This window comes from Scyliorhinus torazame, chromosome 8, assembly GCF_047496885.1.
Source record: "Scyliorhinus torazame isolate Kashiwa2021f chromosome 8, sScyTor2.1, whole genome shotgun sequence".
NCBI lineage: Eukaryota > Metazoa > Chordata > Chondrichthyes > Carcharhiniformes > Scyliorhinidae > Scyliorhinus > Scyliorhinus torazame.
In genome coordinates, this window is record NC_092714.1 from 245,296,909 (window position 1) to 245,317,705 (window position 20,797).

Consider the following 20,797-nt stretch of genomic DNA (forward strand, 5'->3'; position numbering starts at 1 on the left):
TGCACCGACTCTGTGAAAGAGCACCTACCTCGGCCCACTCCCCCGCCTGTAACCCCATAACCCCACCTAACCTGCACATCTTTGGACACTAAGAGGCAACTTAACATTGCCAATTCACCTAACCTGCATTTCTTTGGACTGTGGGTGGAAACTGGAGCGCCCGGAGCAAGCTCAATCAGACAGAAGGAGAAAGTGCAAACTCCACACAGCCATCCAAGGCTGGAATTGAACCCAGGTCCCATGCCCTATGAGGCAGCAGTGCTAACGACTGTTGGTTAAAACACCCTTTAGATAAAACACCCTTTAGATAAGTAATTTTGTCATTCCAATCAGTTCTTTTATCCATTCACCTTCCTCTAGCCCAGCCACTCATCAGTAATGGCATTTGTGACTTCTATGTTTTAGATTTTCAGCGATGATTCCCTAGGTTGACTGTTCTGGGTCTTCCCCACACCATCTGAGGGTGCTCAGGTCTTGAAACTGTCAATTCCCAGCTTTTGCTGAGGTTTGAAATGCCGATATTTTAAAAATAAATTCATTTGGAAAAAGCTCGGTCGCCATGTGTTCAGGCACTGACTCGGAACCTGGGATTGTTCGTGGTGCTTTTTAAAACAGCAATTCTGACTTGGTGACTTAAAAGCTTTGTAAAATCTTGTTCAGGCGAAGAACTGAAGTTTCTGTTTAGCTCACCCTGCTAGGCCTTCTGACTGCACTCTCAGGGCATTGAAGCAGGGTTTCCGTGGGATTCAATGGAGTCTTCTGCTGCAGTGTGGAGATTTATTTCTGCCTTCTGCTTCCAGTCCAACTTTGGAGCGTTTCTCTGGCGATCTCCTTCTGCGCCTTCGCTTCTGGTGCTTCTCGTCAGGTCAGAATGCTGCTCTTTCAATCTTCCAGATTTTGAATTTCTTCTCCAGCTTGTGAGGCGTTCTGGGTTGTTCCGATAGCTGCCACCATGTTGTCAGATGTTGTGTGTAGTTGGGCCATGAAGAGATTCTGAGTCTTCTGTAGTTTAACACCAGAGCGGGGTTTTTTTAGCACTTCCTGCTGGCAGGACCATCTGGTGTTGCCGAAGGGTTCTCAGGCCACAGGAAGGGTGATGCATGCAAAATGCCGTACACATTGACGGGCCCAGAAGATCCTGCTGGCGGCCAATGGAGAACCACATGCACTGCCTTAGCCGCTGGAAAATCTCACCCCGTGTTTATAGGTCTAGGCCAGGAGATGGCACCATGCTTGTTTCTACACACATCCAAGACCACCCTCTAGACTGGGGTCGTGTGTTCCTTTTTTAAACAAATGTTTTAATTTAAGTTTTTACATTTCATACACTGTGCATTCAATGAGGGTATATGTGTTGGTTACATTATACCAGTCATTTCCCTCTGTATCCATCCACCCCACCCCCTTTATCACCCCCAGTCCCCTTATTTTGTTGCTTCAGGGTCCCTTCCGGGGTCGCTTATTATACAATGGGCAGTTATCTTCTATTTGCATGTGTGCGGTGTTTTCCCCTTCCCTACCCCACCTTGTTGATTGGCCTCACCCACCTTCTCCTCCCCCTCCCCCATCTTGTTTTCCCCGCTTCTTTGGGGGTTCCGTTTATTGTGGCCTTATTCTAGGCCCTCTGATTCTGCACCGACCGTTTTCCAGCCTACCCCATCTAATAATAATAATAATCATTTATTGTCACAAGAAGGCTTTGATGAAGTTCCTGTGAAATGCCCCAAGTCGCCACATTCTGGCACCTGTTCGGGGAGGCCGGTATGGGAATTGAACCCCCGCGGCTGGTCTTGTTCTGCATTACAAGCCAGCTGTTTAGCCCACTGTGCTAAACACTGTGCCTGTCTCTCTGACATCTCTCACCCCACCTCCCTTCCCTTTTTTTTTATTTTAAAATTTTTTTCCTTTTCTGAGTTACCAAGCCAGGGCTCAGAGTGTGGGTCAGGGGTGAACCCCTAATCCAGCTCCTCGCCTGCTCCAAAAAACTAATTCAAATTGAATCAAATTTATGGTCCCCACAAGAGAGACATACCAGATCTGAACCCAAAGGCTCAATCTACAGACACTTGATCTTAGCCAAAAGGCCGAGAAGCGATCCCACCTCCCATCCCTGTCTGTTCCCTGCAGTCTCTTTGGCTCCCGTGTATCCCCCCACTCTCCCCTCGCTCTATTGGCTATAGGCCTTGAACAGGTCCTGGAACAAGTTGATGAATGGCCTCCATACTTTCTGGAAGCCATCCTCTAACCCTCGGATAGTGAATTTGATCTTCTCCAGGTGAGAAATTCCGACAGGTCTGCCAGCCTGTCTGCAGCTGTGGATGGTGCTGCTGATCGCCAGCCGGAGCAGGATTCTCCGGCGGGCGATTAGGAAAGCAAAAGTAAGGGCATCAGCCCTCTTCCCTGGATCATGTATTCCTTTACATCACTGGTACTGTGCCCTGTTCCACATTAACCCTTTCTATGCAAGACCCTTGGGTCACTGTGCGGAGTCTACACGTTCTTCCCATGTCTGTGTGGTTTCCGAAAGATGTGCTGTTAGGTAATTTGGACATTCTGAATTCTCCCTCAGTGTACCTGAACAGGTGCGGAGTGTGGCGACTAGGGGATTTTTACAGTGGCTTCATTGCAGTGTTAATGTAAGCCTACTTGTGACAATTATTATTATCACTGCGAGTCTGGGAACTGACTAATTGGAATTCACTGCTGGACTTTCTTATTCTCTGTGAATATTGTTTCCCCCCCCTTGGAACTTTTCATTGAGGTGGTGGATGAAATGGAACTCAAATCCACACCCTTCATTTCCCAGTGCTTGCGTGTAACTCTGTGTGTGGCAGACTTGCCGAGCCTCCTGGAGTACAGATGCTGCCCAATTTGCTGAACGTTTCAAGTATTTTCTGCCTTTGCTTGAAGTTTTCAAGAATTGACCGGCTTTGATTTCTCAAAGTAGTGAGAGAGCAGAGAGCTCATCAATCAGGGTGCCGGTGGTTTAGGGAATGCTCCTATCTGGTTGCTGCAGGATGACAGTGTGACTGTGGGAGCTTTCCTCTATTCAACTCAACTTGAGTTAACAGCTCAATTTCCAGGGGCAAAGGAGAACCATTTCATGGGGACACTTGAGGAATTTTCTGATTTCCAGTTCGGTCTCCAGTGAGAATGAAAACATTCTTTCAGCTCAGAGAAAGCAAAGCCACACAACTAAGGAAGACCCAACATTTATATGGAATTAAATGGATTAACTTATTCACACTATGGGGCCAGAATCTATGGGCAGCACGGTGGCACAAGTGGCCAACACTGTGGCTTCAGAGCGCCAAGGTCCCAGGTTCGATTCCCCGCTGGGTCACTGTCTGTGCGGAGTCTGCGCCTTCTCCCCGTGTCTGCGTGGGTTTCCTCCGGGTGCTCCGGTTTCCTCCCACAGTCCAAAGACGTGCAGTTTAGGTGGATTGGCCATGATAAATTGCCCTTCGTGGCCAAAAAGGTTAGGATGGTTTACGGGGATAGGGTGGAAGTGAGGGCTTAAGTGGGTCGGTGCAGGCTCGATGGAACGACTGGCCTCCTTCTGCACTGTATGTTCTATGTTCTAATCATTCCTTCAGGATTATACAAGCATGTGGATTCGGAGCAGGAGTGGGCCATTTTGCCCCTCAAGCTTGTTCTGTCATTCAGTAAGATTATGGCTGATCTGATAGTAACCTCAAATCCACACTCCTGCCTATCCCCGATAACCTTTCACCCCTGCCTTAAAAATATTCAAAAACATATCCCGGCCCTGGGTCACTGTCCGTGTGGGGTTTGCACATTCGCCCCGTGTCTGCGTGGGTTTCACCCCCACAACCCAAAGATGTGCAGGGTGGGTGGATCGGCCACGCTAAATTGCCCCTTAATTGGAAAAAAAAAAGATAATAATTGGTTACTCTAAATTTATATTAAAAAATATTCAAAAACACTGCTTCCGCTTTTTAAGCCATGACGTGGAGATGCCGCAGTTGGACTGGGGTGCGCACAGTAAGAAGCCTTACAACACCAGGTTAAAGTCCAACAGGTTTGTTTGGAATCACTAGCTTTCGGAGCACAGCTCCTTCACCTGAGGAAGGAGCAGTGCCCCGAAAGCTAGTGATTCCAAACAAACCTGTTGGAATTTAACCTGGTGTTGTAAGACTTCTTACTGTCCTCTTTTTAATGAAGAGTTCCAAAGACTCTCAACCCTTTGAGAGGGAAAATTCCCCCTCATCTCATCTCTGTCTTAAATTATATCGAGCCAGAGCCATAACTGTAGTTGTTCTTAAGCTCCTTGTATACTGACTGTTTAATTTGGATTCCAGAAAACGTGCAGCAGTGAAGCAGCTCTCTCTTCTTAAACATTGCAACATCTGGTTTGCATATCCCAATTGTAGATTTGCAGATCCTCAAAACATTAGTGGCTATGGGAGTTAAATTGAATAAGCCAAAAGTGGGTGTAGGAATGGCAGTCTGCAATTAATCTGCACCCATTCATTACACTGCAAACAGCATGTTAAATTTGTTCTGCATTCTGATTTCCCTGATTTCTGTGTGCAGTCAATGCAATGCATGCATTGCATTGGCTGCACAAATCAACTGGGTGCCCACTGGCACCTTTGGTTGGAGTTATTCAAAGGTAGTCTGCACCTCAAAAGGAAGGCTAATTGTGGCTGCTAGAAGTGGTGTCAGGAAGTGAATGGATTTTGAAGAATTTCAGTCAAGCTGGTTAGGAATTTGGGAAGTTAACGAGGTTAACAGTTGAAATTGAGATGAAAACAGAATAACAGACAAGTAACATGACGAGCAGATGACAAGCGGAATAATGAGATGTGATTTGCCCAGTGGCAAGATTAGCAGGTGTCTAGAGACATTGGGTGTGATCTTCCGGCCACGCTGCGCCGGAAAAGCAGCTCACTGCGGTGCACCGTGGCCGGTGAAAGCCGGGAGACCCCTCTCCCAGGATCCACCGGGTACGCAACGCCTCGCGAGATTCAACAGGGGACACGGCCATGTTGCATTCAGGCTGGGGGGCAGGTCGGAGATTTTATATGTGGGCCTCGGAGATGGAGCGGCATTTAAAAATGGCGTCTGATTTCGCTACAACGGGAAGTTCCGACAAACGGAGCTCCCCATTGTAAAAACCGGGTCTCTGTGCGGCCTCGGCCACGCGTTCCCTGTTCAGGCCCCTTATTCAACATGAGTAGCGTTGAATAGCCTTGTGTTTCTCGGCACTGCGAGTGCTGGGAAACACGCGGCTAAACGTGCTCGCGGGGGAATCGTGTTCCTTTTTGGAAAGATCGCCCCCATTGAGGTACAAATGGTCATATCAGAAACAGTTAGGCTATACAAATGATAACTTTCAAAGGCAAGGAATTTGAGAAACGCAGACAGCCGAATCCACAGGGTGGGATTTCTTTTTTTTTTTGGAAAATATTTTATTGAAGCATTTGTCATTTTCACAGTTTAACACATTAACATTTCCTAAACAACCGCACTGGCGGACTCACGCAAAACACCTTAACGAACAAAAAACAGAAAACAATGTCCCCTACTTCCCCTGCCCTATTCCTGAATTACCTGTATATTAAGTTTCCTGTCCTTATCTAACATTGCCATGCCTCCTGTTTCTTCCCCCTCCCTTTTCCTCTCCCCCCCCCCCACTCCCTTACTGCTGACGTTCAATTTTCCTTGAAGAAATCGATGAACGGTTGCCATCTCTGGGCGAACCCCTGAGTTGATCCTCTCAAGGCGAACTTGATTTTTTCTCCAGACTGAGAAACCCTGCCATATCGCTGACCCACACTCCTGTCTTCGGGGGTTCCGTGTCCCTCCATCCCAGCTAAATCCGTCTCCAGGCCACCAGGGAGGAGAAGGCCAGGACATCAGCCTCCCCTCCCCACCTTGGCCCCCGGAACTTCCGATACCCCAAATATTGCCAGTTCTGGACTCGGAGTTACCCTCCGTCCAGGACTTCTTTTTTTTAAAAATAATTTTTATTGAGGTTTTCACAAAATATCAACAACAAAATGAAAAAGGAACCCAATAGAATTAAATACAGAACAAAATAAAACAACCCCCGTGCCCCCCTCCCCCTATACATAAATAATAAATTAACACCCTGAATTAACACATAGCAAACATAGCAAATATATACACCCCCTCAGATCCCCCAGTGTAAACAACCAAAAATAAAATAGAACCCCCCCCCCCCCCGCCCCCACCCCTCCCCCCCCCCCCCCTTCCCCCACGGGTTGCTGTTGCTGACCATTGTCTACCGTTCTGCCAGGAAGTCCAAGAACGGTTGCCACCGCCTGAAGAACCCTTGCACCGATCCCCTTAAGGCAGATTTCACCCTCTCCAATTTAATAAACCCCGCCATATCGTTGATCCAGGATTCCACGTTTGGGGGCCTCGCATCCTTCCACTGAAGAAGAATCCTTCGCTACCAGGGACGCAAAGGCCAGAATACTGGCCTGTTTCGCCTCCTGCACTCCCGGCTCCCCTGCAACCCCAAATATTGCGAGCCCCCAGCCCGGTTTGACCCTGGATCCTACCACCCCCGACACCGTCCTCGCTACGCCCTTCCAAAATTCCTCCAGCGCTGGGCATGCCCAGAACATATGGGTGTGATTTGCTGGGCTCCCTGAGCACCTAACACACCTGTCCTCATCCCCAAAGAACCGGCTCATCCTTGACCCGGTCATGTGTGCCCTGTGCAGCACCTTAAACTGTATGAGGCTGAGCCTCGCGCACCAAGAGGAAGAGTTCACCCTCCCAAGGGCATCTGCCCACGTCCCCTCCTCAGTCTCATTCCCCAACTCCTCCTCCCACTTACCTTTTACCTCCACCACCGAGGCCTCCTCCTCCTCCTCCTCCTGCATCACCAGGTAAGTTGCTGAGATCTTCCCCTCTCCAAACCCCCCCCCCCCCCCCGCCCCGAGAGCACCCTGTCCTGTACCGTGCGTGGCAGCAGGCGCGGGAATTCCACTACTTGCCGCCTGGCAAACGCCCTTACCTGTAAATACCTAAAGGTGTTCCCCGGGGGGGAGCCCATACTTCTCCTCCAGCTCACCCAGGCGCGCAAACTTCCCATCCACAAACAGGTCCCCCAACCTTCTTATCCCTGCCCTGTACCACCCTGAAAACCCTCCATCTATTCTCCCTGGGACAAACCGGTGGTTCCCCCATATTGGGGTCCACACCGAGGCCCCCACTTCCTCCCTGTTCCGCCTCCACTGCCCCCAGATTTTGAGGGTAGCTGCCACCACTGGGCTCGTGGTATACCTCATTGGAGCGAGCGGTAGCGGTGCGATTGCCAGCGCCTCCAGACTCGTACCCTCACAAGACGCCGTCTCCAGCCTCTTCCATGCAGCCCCCTCCCCCTCCATCACTCACTTGCGCACCATCGCCACATTGGCGGCCCAGTAGTACCCACAGAGGTTGGGCAGTGCCAGCCCCCCCCCCCATCCCTACTCCGCTCCAGGAACACCCTTCTCACCCTCGGAGTCCCTCGCGCCCACACAAACCCCGTTATGCTCCTGTTAACCCTCCTAAAGAAGGCCTTTGGGATAAGAATGGGGAGGCACTGGAACAGGAACAAAATCCTTGGGAGCACCCTCATCTTGACTGACTGCACCCTACCCGCCAGGGACAGCGGCAACGCGTCCCACCTCTTAAACACCTCCTCCATTTGCTCCACTAGCCTCGTGAAATTAAGTCTATGCCGGGCCCCCCAGCTCCTGGCCACCTGGACTCCCAAATACCTGAAGCTCCTCTCCGTCCTTTTTAGTGGGAGCTCGCCAATCCCCCTCTCCTGGTCCCCTGGGTGAACCACGAACAACTCGCTCTTCCCCATGTTGAGCTTGTACCCTGAGAAATCCCCGAACTCCCTGAGGATCCTCATTACCTCCGACATTCCCCCCACCGGGTCTGCCACATATAGCAGCAAGCCGTCCGCATAGAGTGACACCCTATATTCCTCCCCACCCCGCACCAACCCCCTCCAGTTCCTCGACTCCCTCAGTGCCATAGCCAAGGGTTCAATCGCCAGTGCGAAGAGCAGGGGGGACAGGAGACACTCCTGCCTCGTCCCTCGATGCAACCAAAAGTACTCAGACCTCCTCTTGTTCATGGCCACACTCGCCATCGGGACCTCGTACAACAGCCTAACCCACCTGACAAACCCCTCCCCAAACCCGAACCTCTTCAGCACCTCCCACAAGTACCCCCACTCTACCCTATCGAAGGCTTTCTCAGCGTCCATCGCCACCACTATCTCCGCCTCCCCCTCCCTCGCTGGCATCATAATAACATTCAGGAGCCTCCACACATTCGCGTTCAACTGCCTCCCCTTCACGAACCCCGTCTGGTCTTCGTGGATCACCTGCGGCACACAATCCTCAATTCACGTGGCTAAGACCTTCGCCAGCACCTTGGCATCTACATTTAGCAAGGAAATCGGTCTGTAAGACCCACATTGCAGGGGATCCTTGTCCCACTTCAGGATCAAGGAGATCAGTGCCCGGGACTTCGTCGGAAGCAAGGCCCCCCCTCCCTTGTCTCATTGAAGGTCCTAACCAGCAACGGGCCCAACAGGTCCACATATTTTTTGTAGAATTCGACCGGGAAACCATCCGGCCCCGGTGCCTTCCCCGCCTGCATGCTCCCTATCCCTTTGGCCAGCTCCTCCAGCCCAATTGGGGCCCCCAATCCCGACACCAGTCCCTCCTCCACCTTCGGAAACCTCAATTGGTCCAGAAAGCGGTTCATCCCTCCCTCCTCCAGTGGGGGCTCGGACCGATACAGTTCCTCATAAAAGTCCCTCATTGATGCCAACCCCACTCCGCACCACACTCCCTCCCCTATCCTTAACTCCCCCGATCTCCCTAGCTGCGTCCCGCTTCTGAAGCTGATGCGCCAGCATCCGACTTGCCTTTTCCCCATGCTCATAAATCGCCGCCTGGGCCTTCCTCCACTGCACCTCTGCCTTCCTGGTGGTCAATAGGTTGAATTTGGCCTGGAGGCTATGCCTCTCCCTCAACAGTCCCTCCTTAGGCACCTCCGCATACCTCCTGTCTACCCTCACCATCTCCCCCACCAGCCTCTCCCTCTGCTCTCTCCTCTCCTTGTGGGCCCTAATGGAAATCAACTCTCCCCTAACCACCGCCTTCAGCGCCTCCCAGACCATCCCCAATCCGACCTCCCTGTTATCGTTGGCCTCCAGTTATCTCTCTATGCTTCTTCGGACCCGCTCATTCACCTCCTCATCCACCAACAGCTCCACCTCCAAGCGCCACAACGGGTGCTGGTCCCTCTCCTCTCCCAGCTCCAGGTCTACCCAATGCGGGGCGTGATCAGAAATGGCTATCGCCGAGTACTCGGTATCCTCTACTCTCGCAATCAGCGCCCTGCTCATAATAAAAAAGTCGATGCGGGAATAAGCCTTATGAACATGCGAGAAGAATGAAAATTCCCTAGCCCCCAGCCTTGCAAACCTCCAAGGGTCTACCCCTCCCATCTAGTCCATAAACCCCCTGAGCACTTTAGCCGCCGCCGGCTTCCTACCCGTCCTAGACCTGGAGCGATCCAGTGCTGGATCCAACACCGTGTTAAAGTCCCCCCCCATTATCGGGCTCCCCACTTCCAAGTCCGGGATCCGACCCAACATAAGCCACATAAAACCCGCATCGTCCCAGTTCGGGGCGTACACGTTGACCAGCACCACCCTCTCCCCTTGCAGCTTACCACTTACCATTATGTACCTGCTGCCATTGTCTGTCACAATGCTCGACGCCTCGAACGTCACCCTCTTTCCCACCAAGATCGCCACCCCCCGATTTTTGGCATCCAGCCCCGAATGAAACACCTGACCTACCCACCCTGTCCTCAATCTTACCTGGTCTGCCACCTTCAGGTGTGTCTCCTGGAGCATGACCACATCCACCTTCAGCCCCTTCAGGTGCGTGAACACCCGGGCCCGCTTGACCAGCCCGTTCATTCCAGGTTATCAGCCGGATCAGGGGGATACCCGCCCCCCCTCCCCCGCCGACTAGCCATAACCCCTCCTCGGCCAGCCACGGGCCCGCACCCCACACCCGGCCCATTCCCCGAGGCGGCAGACCCCCATCCCAACCCCCTCTCCTCGCTCCAGCTCCCCCTTGACCATACCAGCAGCAACCCGGTTCCCCCCGCCTCCCCACCCCCAGCTAGGACCCCTCCTAGCTGCTTTACTCCCCCCATTGCACTCCCGCAAGTCAGCTGACTCCTGCTGACCCCGGACACTCCCGCCTCTCCTTCGACTCCTCCCATTGTGGGACATACCCTCCTCCTCCATTCCCCATCAGCAGGCTCTCCGCTTCCCCCTTCCATCCCAAGCGGAGGAAACAACCCTCTCATCCCCGCCCCCTCCAGTCTTCAGCACAGGTAAAAGCCCGTGCTTTCCACCTACCCAGCCCCGCCACCTCTGATGCAGCTCCTTTTACAGGCCCAGTCCCCTCACCCCTGACTCGGGTCTCCCCCTCCCCCGCGGGGCCCCATCCCCCCTACCGGCCATCCACCCCTACTCCATTTACTTACCCCCCTCCAAGATCCAACCAAAACAGTGCCCAACCCACCCTGACCAGCCACACCGAACCAAATAGAAACAAGAGCAAAGAACCCCCCCCTCAAAATGTAACACACCAACAGCAATCCCCGACCACCTATCCCGACCCTCAGTTTGTTTCCAACTTCTCGGTCTGAACAAAGGCCCACGCCTCCTCCAGGGACTCAAAATAATGGTGCCGGTCCTTGTAGGTGACCCACAGTCGCGCCGGCTGCAGCATGCCAAACTTCACCCCTTCCTGTGCAACTCCGCCTTCGCCCGGTTATACCCGGCCCTCTTCTTCACCACCTCCGCGCTCCAGTCCTGATATATCCGAACCTCCGTGTTCACCCACCTGCTGCTCCTCTCTTTCTTGGCCCACCTGAGCATGCACTCCCGATCAGCGAACCGATGAAACCGTACCAGCACTGCCCGCGGCGGCTCGTTAGCCTTGGGCCTCCTCGCCAGCACTCTATGGGCCCCTTCCAGCTCCAGGGGCCCCTGGATGGACCCCGCTCCCATCAGCGAGTTTAACATGGTGACCACATAGGCCCCCACGTCCGACCCCTCCAGCCCCTCCGGGAGGCCCAGGATCCGCAAATTCTTCTGCCTCGACCGATTCTCCATCTCCTCAGACCGTTCCTGCCATTTCCTGTGGAGAGCCTCGTGCGCCTCCACCTTTACCGCAAGGCCTAAGATCTCGTCCTCGTTGTCGGAGATCTTTGGTTGGACCTCGCGGATTGCCACCCCCTGGGCCGCCTGGGTCTCTAGCAGCTTGTCGATAGAAGCCTTCATCGGCTCCAGCAGGTCCGCTTTGAGTTCCCTGAAGCAGCTCTGGATAACCTCCTGCTGCTCCTGCGCCCACTGCGTCCACGCTGCCTGGTCCCTGCCCGCCGCCATCTTGCTCTTCTTCCCTCGCACTTTCTTTGGGTTCACCACCACTTTTTTAGTCGTCCCGCTCCTGGTCCAAACCATATACTGGCGGGAGAATATTGAAATCTTCTTCACACACCGGGAAATGTCGAAAAAAATCCCGTTGGGGGCCCTGAAAAGAGCCCAAAAGTCCGTTCCAAGCGGGAGCTGCCGAACGTGCAACTTAGCTCTGCATAGCCACAACCGGAAGTCCGTTCCAGGACTTCTTACAAAACGTCCACGAATCCCTGCCAGAATCCCCTCAATTTCAGACATGCCCAAAACATATGTACATGGTTTGCCGGGCTACCCCCACACTGCCCACATCTGTCCTCCGCCTCCTCAAATAATTGGCTAATCCGGTCATGTGGGCAGCACGGTAGCATTGTGGATAGCACAATTGCTTCACAGCTCCAGGGTCCCAGGTTCGATACCAGCTTGGGTCACTGTCTGTGCGGAGTCTGCACATCCTCCCCGTGTGTGCGTGGGTTTCCTCCGGGTGCTCCGGTTTCCTCCCACAGTCCAAAGATGTGCAGGTTAGGTGGATTGGCCATGATAAATTGCCCTTAGTGTCCAAAATTGCCCTTAGTGTTGGGTGAGGTTAGTGGGTTATGGGGATAGTTTGGAGGTGTTGACCTTGGGTACGGTGCTCTTTCCAAGAGCCGGTGCAGACTCGATGGGCCGAATGGCCTCCTTCTGCACAGTAAATTCTATGTAAGCTAAGTCTGGCACACGACGAGGATGAATTGACACTCTTCATGGCTATTTCCCACAGTTCAATTTCCAGCTCTCCTCCCAGCTCCTCTTTCCACTTCCTCTTCACCTCTCTGATAGGGGCCCCTTCCCACTTCATCAACTCCTTGTATATCTCCGAAACCCAGCCCTCTAGAACCCCTGTTTTTGACATCACCTTGTCCTGTAGTCCCCTCAGGGGGAGGCGAGGAAAACCTGGAACCGGCCTCCGTACAAAGTCCCGTACCTGAAGGTACCGGAATCTGTTCCCACCCGGCAACTCAAACTCCTCCTCTGTGCCTCCAAGGTCGGAAACAGGGTGGGATTTCTCAGAGACTGAACAGTATAACTGCCAGCACCCTCATTGGGAAGGTAGGCTAGTTCTCCATCCAACAGTCAGACCATCCAACAGGCCAATTCCATCTATGATCCGAGACACAGAGGCTTGTTCCATCGAAGATTTAGAGCCACGGCAGATGGCAGACAGTCCCCCTTAAAAGACGCAGTATTGTGCCTTCGCTGAACCGGGAGGAGATGCTTTCCCAGATCTGGTCATCCGAGCGGTATTGTGTGGTAACTATTAGCTGGACTATACACAGAGTCACTAAAAATTGGATGTTGAGGTAACTTCAGATAAAACTGTCAGTTTCAGATAAAAATTAATCTACTTAAGTGTCATAATGTCTATTAGTCTTTTGTTCTGTGTTTTTTTCTTTTCATAGATATCATAGAACATCATTGAATTTACAGTGCAGAAGGAGGCCATTCGGCCCATCGAGTCTGCACCAGCTCTTGGAAAGAGCACCCTACTTAAACCCACACTTCCACTCTATCCCCATAACGCAGTAACCCCACCTAACCTTTTTGGACACTAAGGGCAATTTATCATGGCCAATCCACCTAACCTGCACATCTTTGGACTGTGGGAGGAAACCGGAGCACCCGGAGGAAACCCACGCACACACGGGGAGAACATGCAGACTTCGCAGAGACAGTGACCCAAGACAGGATTCGAACCTGGGACCCTGGAGCTGTAAAGCAACAGTGCTAACCACTGTGCTACCGTGCCACCCGATACTTTAATAAGTATTGTTTATTAATTGATTACACAACGACTGGTCTGGGTTGTTCATGGTTCCTCACATTATTCCATACCAATAGTTTCAAGTTGTTTCAAGTTATCCTTCGGGGTTTTGAGACACTCTTGAGATACCATCAGCAGGGTTCATAGCAAGGTCAAGCTCAACTTGTCAGAAAGAGTGCGCCGAGGTTTTCTGATAACACACTCCGGGGAGAAAGAAAGGCAGCAACGGCTTGATACATGTGCTCAGAGGGCAGTAGGAAAGGTAGTGCAGGAGGACATTGCCAAAGTGTACCTCCATAATCATGGGTACAGTACAGAAGAACTTTAGTGATATGACAGAAGCTATCAAGATCTGTAAGTGCAATTCTGAAAGGGTACATCCTGCCAACTGCATGTCTGACCTTATCAATTCACTGTGCCCTCATCATCCACCTATCAACAATCTCAGTCAATCCGTGCACACCCGTTCAATTCACACCGTTTTCCTCACCCGTACACATTTAGCAGTTACGAGCCTCACATCCTAACTCACGGTTCACATGGCAACCATTCAACCATGGCAGCCACATTACCCAAACATATTGCAGGACACCAACAGTCACACTTTGCCTTTGTTTTAATGGATAGCATAGTGTGTAACAGGAGCCAGCAATAAGAACAGGACAACAAGTGCACCTGCATGTTTTAACCCCATGGAGGAGACAATGCTCACCATTGCAGTGCTGGAAGGACAATTTATTTACTTATTTTTTAAAACACTTTTTGTGTGTTTTCCAATGAAGGGGCAATTTAACGTGGCGAATTCACCTACTCTGCTCATCTTTTTGTGTTGTGGGGGTGAAACCCGCGCAGGCACCGGGAGAATGTGCAAACTTCACACGGACAGTGACCCGGGATTGAACCCGGGTCCTCAGTGCCGTGAGGCAGCACTGCGCCACCGTACTGTCCCTGGAAGGACAATTTAGGAGGGTCCGTAACCTTGAAGTAATTCAAAAGTCTGTTGCCTGTGTCTTAACTCTCAACACATTTGTTCACTCATCATACCAGACTTGCTGGCCTAAATTGACTCCCGGTTAAGAAATGCTGCATTTTAAAATTCTCATCCTTGTTTTCAAATCACCCCATGGCTTCAGCCTCACTATCTCTGCAAACTCCTCCAGCCCCACAGCTATCCAAAATCCGTGTTTTCCTCTATTTCTTGCCCCTTGAGTACCTTGCTTTTTATTGGTTGCCGTAGTTTTAGCCTTAAACTCTGGAATTTCCTCTCTCCATCTCTCAACCTCTATCAAAACATTTCTTGGGCAGCACGGTGGCACAGTGGTCAGCCCTGCCGCTTCACGGTGCCGAGGTCCCAGGTTCGATCCTGGCTCTGGGTCACTGTCCGTGTGGAGTTTGCACATTCTCCCTGTGTTTGCGTGGGTTTCGGCCCCACAACATAAAGATGTGCAGGTTAGGTGAATTGGCCACGCTAAATTGCCCTTAATTGGAAAAAATGAATTGGGCACTCTAAATCTATTCAAAAAAACATTTCTTAAAATGACTTATTTGATCAACATTTTGTTCATCTGCCTTAATAGCTCCTTGTGTGACATGATGTCGTGTTTTGTTTGATACCTTTCCTGTAAAGAGCCTTGTCATATTTTATTTCATTAATGGCATTCCACAAATACGAGTTGTTGTCGTTGGACTTTGCACACCAAGTCCTCCTCCTTGCTTTCTTCGTCTCTCCACTCCACACTCTCTTCTGAATCATAAGCTGCAAATAGTGTAAGCATGCACTTTCTTCTCTCCCCTCACCACTACCCAATCCTTGCCCATTTTTTACTTCAAATACTCAAGCATTGGAACCTTTTCAGTCACGGAAGAGAAAGACGACAGCGATAATGAAGAGACACCATTATTCGGTCTTACACTTGTAGCCACTGTCGTGTTAAGCACACTGAGATAACACGGGCTGCAACTGGATGCAGCTATAACTGGAATAGAGTCCAGACCTTGAGGTTAGTTCAATTTGATTTATTGAACCTGTCACACAGTTAGCACAGTTCTCTGTGAGTTCGACTCTCTGCTAACCTAAGTGCGATTACTCTGTCTGACTGAACCAGACTAGCTCTTAGCCATGTGCTGTAGGTGTTATGTGATATATACACCGGACTCACTCTGTAGATGTCCCAAGTGGAAAGAGGCGGAGTGTGAGTGCCGAGTGCCTTTTATCGTGGGAAACCACCCCCAAGTGTTCTGCCTGCTGATTGGCTATGTCCTGTTCTCGGTGTTAATTAGCTGCCTGTCTGCATCTCATTATGTGCATGTCTGCATATCATGACAGCCACCAGCTCGGAGTCTGCAATGCCACACTCTTTGGAATGGTGTGCGACCACAGACAGCTGCTTTGTGGGATTGAAATCTCTTTCTGTAGATGAATATGGTCGAGTTTAGATGAAGAACAAACAGGATAGTCTGTGTGCAGTCAAAGGCACCCTGCACCATGGGGAAGCAATGTGTGGTCTTCTCTTCATTTTCCCAGTCATGTTCAATTCCCAGAGGAAAGTCTACTCGGCCAACTATATTTGGAGGCAACAAAATGCTAAATGACTGTAGTACTGACCAATTAAACAGCTCCCTGTAGATTACTAATGTTAGTCCTTGAAAAACATGTACAATTGCACCAGTAAAGGAAATGATCATGTAATTAATCTGTAATATCATCATGGTCACTTTAAACTGCACTGGTTGGAATGGTGGGGTTTATGCCATTTAACATTTGAGTTCAGCTGCATAAGGAAGATTATGATAGTTGGAGTGTGAAATTTCAAAATGGTAATGAGGACTTCAAATCAATGTTGCATACTGACTCACGAATCTACATGCCGTCCTTGATGGTTAGGTACGTACCTACAAATCTCTTTATCGGTATGTAGAACAATGCACAATCAGAAAGGTGCACATCTATCTTCAGCCTCATTTCTGTGCCTTCGTCAGTTGAGTAGTGCCAAAATATAGGAGGCAGTACCCGGCTCAGTTTAACCCTCATTCTTTTGGCTATACGAGAGCCAGATTGAGCATCAGTAATGATGGAAGTTGATTCCCAGAATCAAAGTTAAAATTAAAAATGGCTGCAGTGTGAAAACTTTCTGGAGAGATAGACATTTGTGACTTTTTCAACTGATTGGCTAACAAAGCCATTATGGGGAAGAACCAAAGAATTGCAATCAGCAAGGGTTTTCTGGTACTTTTTTTGAATATGCAGCAAAGAAAGTGGTTAAGAATCTGATGCTCTCTGCAAAAATAACATGAAACAACTCCTTATTATTATTATTTATTCAGCATAGGGACACACGTTGTTTATTGATGTGCACACTTAGCTTACAATAAAGAAGAAAGGCCATCTTGTGTAACATTGCCAAACTGAAAGGTATTAGCTGAACTCTAGGTCAAGGATAAGAGGGGCCATTTAGACATGAAACTTTTTCTGAGAGCATTGTAATTACAATTTACTCTGCCTAATGTCCAACTACATTCTGAACTCCCTTTGTTGCAGTTATCTCCACCTAATGCATTATTCAAAATGTCTACTTCCCTTTGAGTAAAGGGATATTAAAGAATTCAAAGAAATTGTCAGTAGAGAACTGGCCTGACTTACCTTGCAGTAACATTGTAGGTTCAGCTTATCTCTCCAGTTTAGGACATCATATACCTCTGAGGTAGTACCTTTAACATTCCCTCTAAACTATACCTCACTAATCCTCAGACCTGTACATTCACATCTTGATCTTCTTTCAACATGCTCAAGTACATGCCTATTCTTTTTGGAGTATGTTTTTTTAAAATAAATGATTTTTATTGGGTTTTTGAATAAAGTATATTTACTGTTATGTACACAAAATAGAATACACATATATACACATAGAAGAGAAGGGAACACGCACAAAAAACAAAACAATCAACAACAAAAAAAAGTTAGAATAAAATAACTAGTGGGGTATTATGTACTAGCTCAACAACAGCAGCTCTGTACAATTGGCAGTATTGTTTTTAGCACATAAGTAGGCATCTGTTTGTGGGGGGGGAAACTGGGGGGGGGTACATATACATTTGGGCGCCGGGGAAACAAATACCGAGCAATTACAGAGGGCAATACGCGAATGGATCTGGTGTTGCTTTTTGGAGTATGTTGACCAGGACTGGCGTATGACGGTGCAAGTGGAGTTTATACCAGTGCATAGTAAACCCCCAACATAATCTCGGAAGACTGGGATGATTTTAATCCTGCCCTGCTGGCAGAAACTGGGTCGGCTAGCAGTTAAAATTGGCTGGAAGGCTGACCCGCCAACATTATGCTCCCTTCCTCCAGTCTTCAATTTACGCTCTTCTGAACCGCTGATGAAAACCAGTCGTGTTCTTTAAATGTGCAGATTGAGCCCCAATTACATTATCGTGAGTCAAATGCTATTTTAACTAGTGGCATAAGTGGGGAAACCATTGCAGGTTTCCCAGAAAGAAAGGTTGGGATTAGAAGAGGCTTATTAATTTACTTTAAAACTTCTCTTGTGGGGCCAAGAGGAGCAGGAAGCCTCCACCGAGGCTTTACAAAGAAAGATTAAGTCTCCATGCCACAGGCAGCCCCCTCCGTCCTGATCACCATCCCTGGAACAATGGCCTACTAGTCTAACTCTTCCAAAAATCCCGTCTCACCCTCCAACCAGACACAAACACACAAGACAGACACACAGTAAAGGGGTAGGAAAGGTTAAAAAATAACAGGGATTAAGAGGTATGAGAGATTTGAGGACCTTCACTGCTGAGGTTGAGGTCTTTGAAGGCAGTGATCTCTTCAGAATGTGAGGTGTTGAACCATCGTTTGATTCGGATCGTCCAGCTGGGCCACACAGGCCGGATTTTCAGGCTGTGGGAATCCCCTCCAGAGACACACTTTAACTTGTGTTGGGCTGAGCCTTACTCTCGGCCCCTCGGAAGATCCACCAGATCTGCTCAGTTTCTGATATGTGGTCAGCTTCAGCAAACTTACCAACAGCTTGTTTCCGTTAAACAGAGTATCAGAGCAGCAGTTTTCATGGGGCCTTTGAGTGGTCTAGTAACTTTAATGGGTGACAAATCCGCAAAGTTCCCCTACCCCAGCTCTATCTTCAGGTTTTGAATGCTCACTAACTGATCTGTGTGCTTGACTGGAGTTCAACTAAGATTTGAACGAGAATTTCACCCCTCCCGGGAGAGAGATTCAAAAGAAAGCCGCTTAGCTCTGCAGCTCCAAAAGAAAACTGAAACCAAAAACTCAGAATTACCTAGCAGGGGAATCCAGAAAAAAAAACCAACCTGCATTGGGTATCTGCTTAGCCCTGGGATTGCAATAGAGCTGATTGGCTGCTAGCCAAGTCCATCAGAATGACATCACGGGCTATGCCTCAAAGCATACTGAATCAAAGGGGTCCGCCGAATTAGTCCAAAAAGCGTCTCAAAACCAAAAGTCTGTAATATTGCACAGGACAGGAATTAAAAAAGAGAAACCCGGAAAGGATGAGGATTTAACAAGTTCCTTACAGCTGGAAAATACACCACCAGGTACTGTTTACGGTCAGCTGGTGAGAGGAAAGAGGTTCTGTTTGCCTGTCACTTTCTCTCCTGTCCATAACATTTATCTGTTTTTAATATAATTCAGCTTCATATGGTTTTGAGACCAGCTACTCAGAGGAGTTTGGGAAGGCCCAAATAACCCAAGCTCTTAGTAAATATTAGGTATGGGGTAGTACCACTAACAAAAAGATACTAAATGGATCCATTCATGACCATCCCATTTTGAAATACATAATTACTGAATACAGAGTCACCTCAAGTGTAATGGGGCCTTTATTTAGTCACATAATACTCAGAAGTACAAAGTTCCATATAAAACACAAGTACCAAATCCTGTAGAAGTTATAAAAGATCACTATAAAAGATGTGCATTTAGTACTTTTTGCTCTATTCCTTTGCAGGGGTTTTCATAATTATTGTTCATGACAGAGTAATCAATTTAAATGCAATGTATATATGAAGTTACTGGAATGTTCACCTTTTTTGGATTTTCATCCTATTTGGATTGCCACCTTTTCCTATATCCATACAACGTGATACTAGCCTAAACAAATGTAAAACTTCATACGGAACGTTTGGGAAACAAAGTTGCAGCTAAGAGTAAATTAAACGCATCAGTGGCGAATGGTGTGCGCTGTAAGTGAAATGTCGTGAAATTAGAAGCAGACACAATATGTATTTTTAATCGTCCTTATCCTTGGCACCATGTTTCAGAATGCGGGTGAACTCCACATAGTTGAAATTGCTTTTCTTGTCAATTGGTGCTTCCCGGAAAAGTTCATCGACTTCCTCATCTGTGAACCTATCTCCCATCGTGGTCAGCAGCTCCCGGAGGTGGTCCTCGTGGATGAATCCTACAGGAAATTGAACTTGTTTATATATCGTAGTTGTATTATTTGCTCAACTTTTGGGTGTCACATTATATTTAATCACAGAAAACTGTTACGCTTGCTTTATGTGAAAAACCCAGTCTTGATTGAACAACGTTGGAGGGGGGGGGGGGGGAGATGGTGGCATTGTCACCAGTAATCCAGAGAGGCTAAAGCTCTGGAGACATGAATCCCAAGTTACAGCTGGTGGAATTTAAATTCAATTAACAAAATTTAGAGTTGGAAGCTACCCTCAGTAATTGTGACCATGAAACTCATCAATTATCGTTGTTAAAAACCCAGGTTCATTAGTGCCCTTTATGGAAAGAAATCTTCCATCCTTACCTGCTCTGGCCTACCTGTGACGCTAGGTCCAGATCCACAGCAATGTGGTTCACTCTTAACTGCTGTCGAAATTCGAGGGTAGTTAGGGAAGGGCAACACATGCTGGCCTTGCCAGCAATGCCCATATCACAGCAAAGAATAAATAAAAACTCCCACGTTCAGAGGGCTGGATTCTCCGCCCCGCCCCGCCACATTTCTGCCCCGTCCCGCTGGCGGAATTCTCCGTTACACTGGCCGGTCAATGGGGTTTCCCATTGTGGGGCAGCCCCACGACGTCGGGAAAACCCCAGGCGCCGGCAAAACGGAGAATCCCGCTGGCGGAGAATCCTGCCCCGAGTGCATTGCGGCATAGCATTAGATTAGCAAACAAGTTACTGCTAGGCAGGCAGATGTTAATCTTCAGGCCACGTAATAAAGTGCGAATAGATTTTGAAAAGATTTAGATTCTCGATCGCTGCCGGCATGTCTTCCTCACCCTACCAGAGAGAGGGAGTGAGGACGATCTACAAAACCTTCCAAATGTAACCATGACAATTTATTCTCCTCCATTTTCTAGGGCCAATTTTCCTATTTTCAGTCCTTTCCCCATGGCGTCCTTGCTACAGTGAAGCTCTGTTCACTTTGTTCAGAATACCCTATTCTTGTGTGATTCTTTGTAGTGTAAACAGATTAACCAGCTTGTGG

The 20,797-nt window shown here is 49.1% G+C and overlaps 1 protein-coding gene and 1 non-coding gene across 3 annotated transcripts in view; both read right to left on the reverse strand.

Annotated features, from left to right (window-relative positions):
- Positions 1–1,901: 1,901 nt before the first annotated feature.
- LOC140428994 (U2 spliceosomal RNA) lies at positions 1,902–2,096 on the reverse strand. The gene has a single exon (XR_011948973.1). It is a non-coding gene; the product is annotated as a U2 spliceosomal RNA (small nuclear RNA).
- Positions 2,097–19,156: 17,060 nt separating this feature from the next.
- LOC140428501 (myosin regulatory light polypeptide 9) overlaps positions 19,157–20,797 on the reverse strand; it is a 66,358-nt gene continuing 64,717 nt past the window's right edge. For both annotated transcript variants that reach the window (XM_072515053.1, XM_072515052.1), the window contains exon 4: positions 19,157–19,753. In XM_072515053.1, coding sequence (XP_072371154.1) covers positions 19,581–19,753 — 173 coding nt within the window. In that variant the 3' untranslated portion in view covers positions 19,157–19,580. The remainder of the gene's footprint in view (positions 19,754–20,797) is intronic.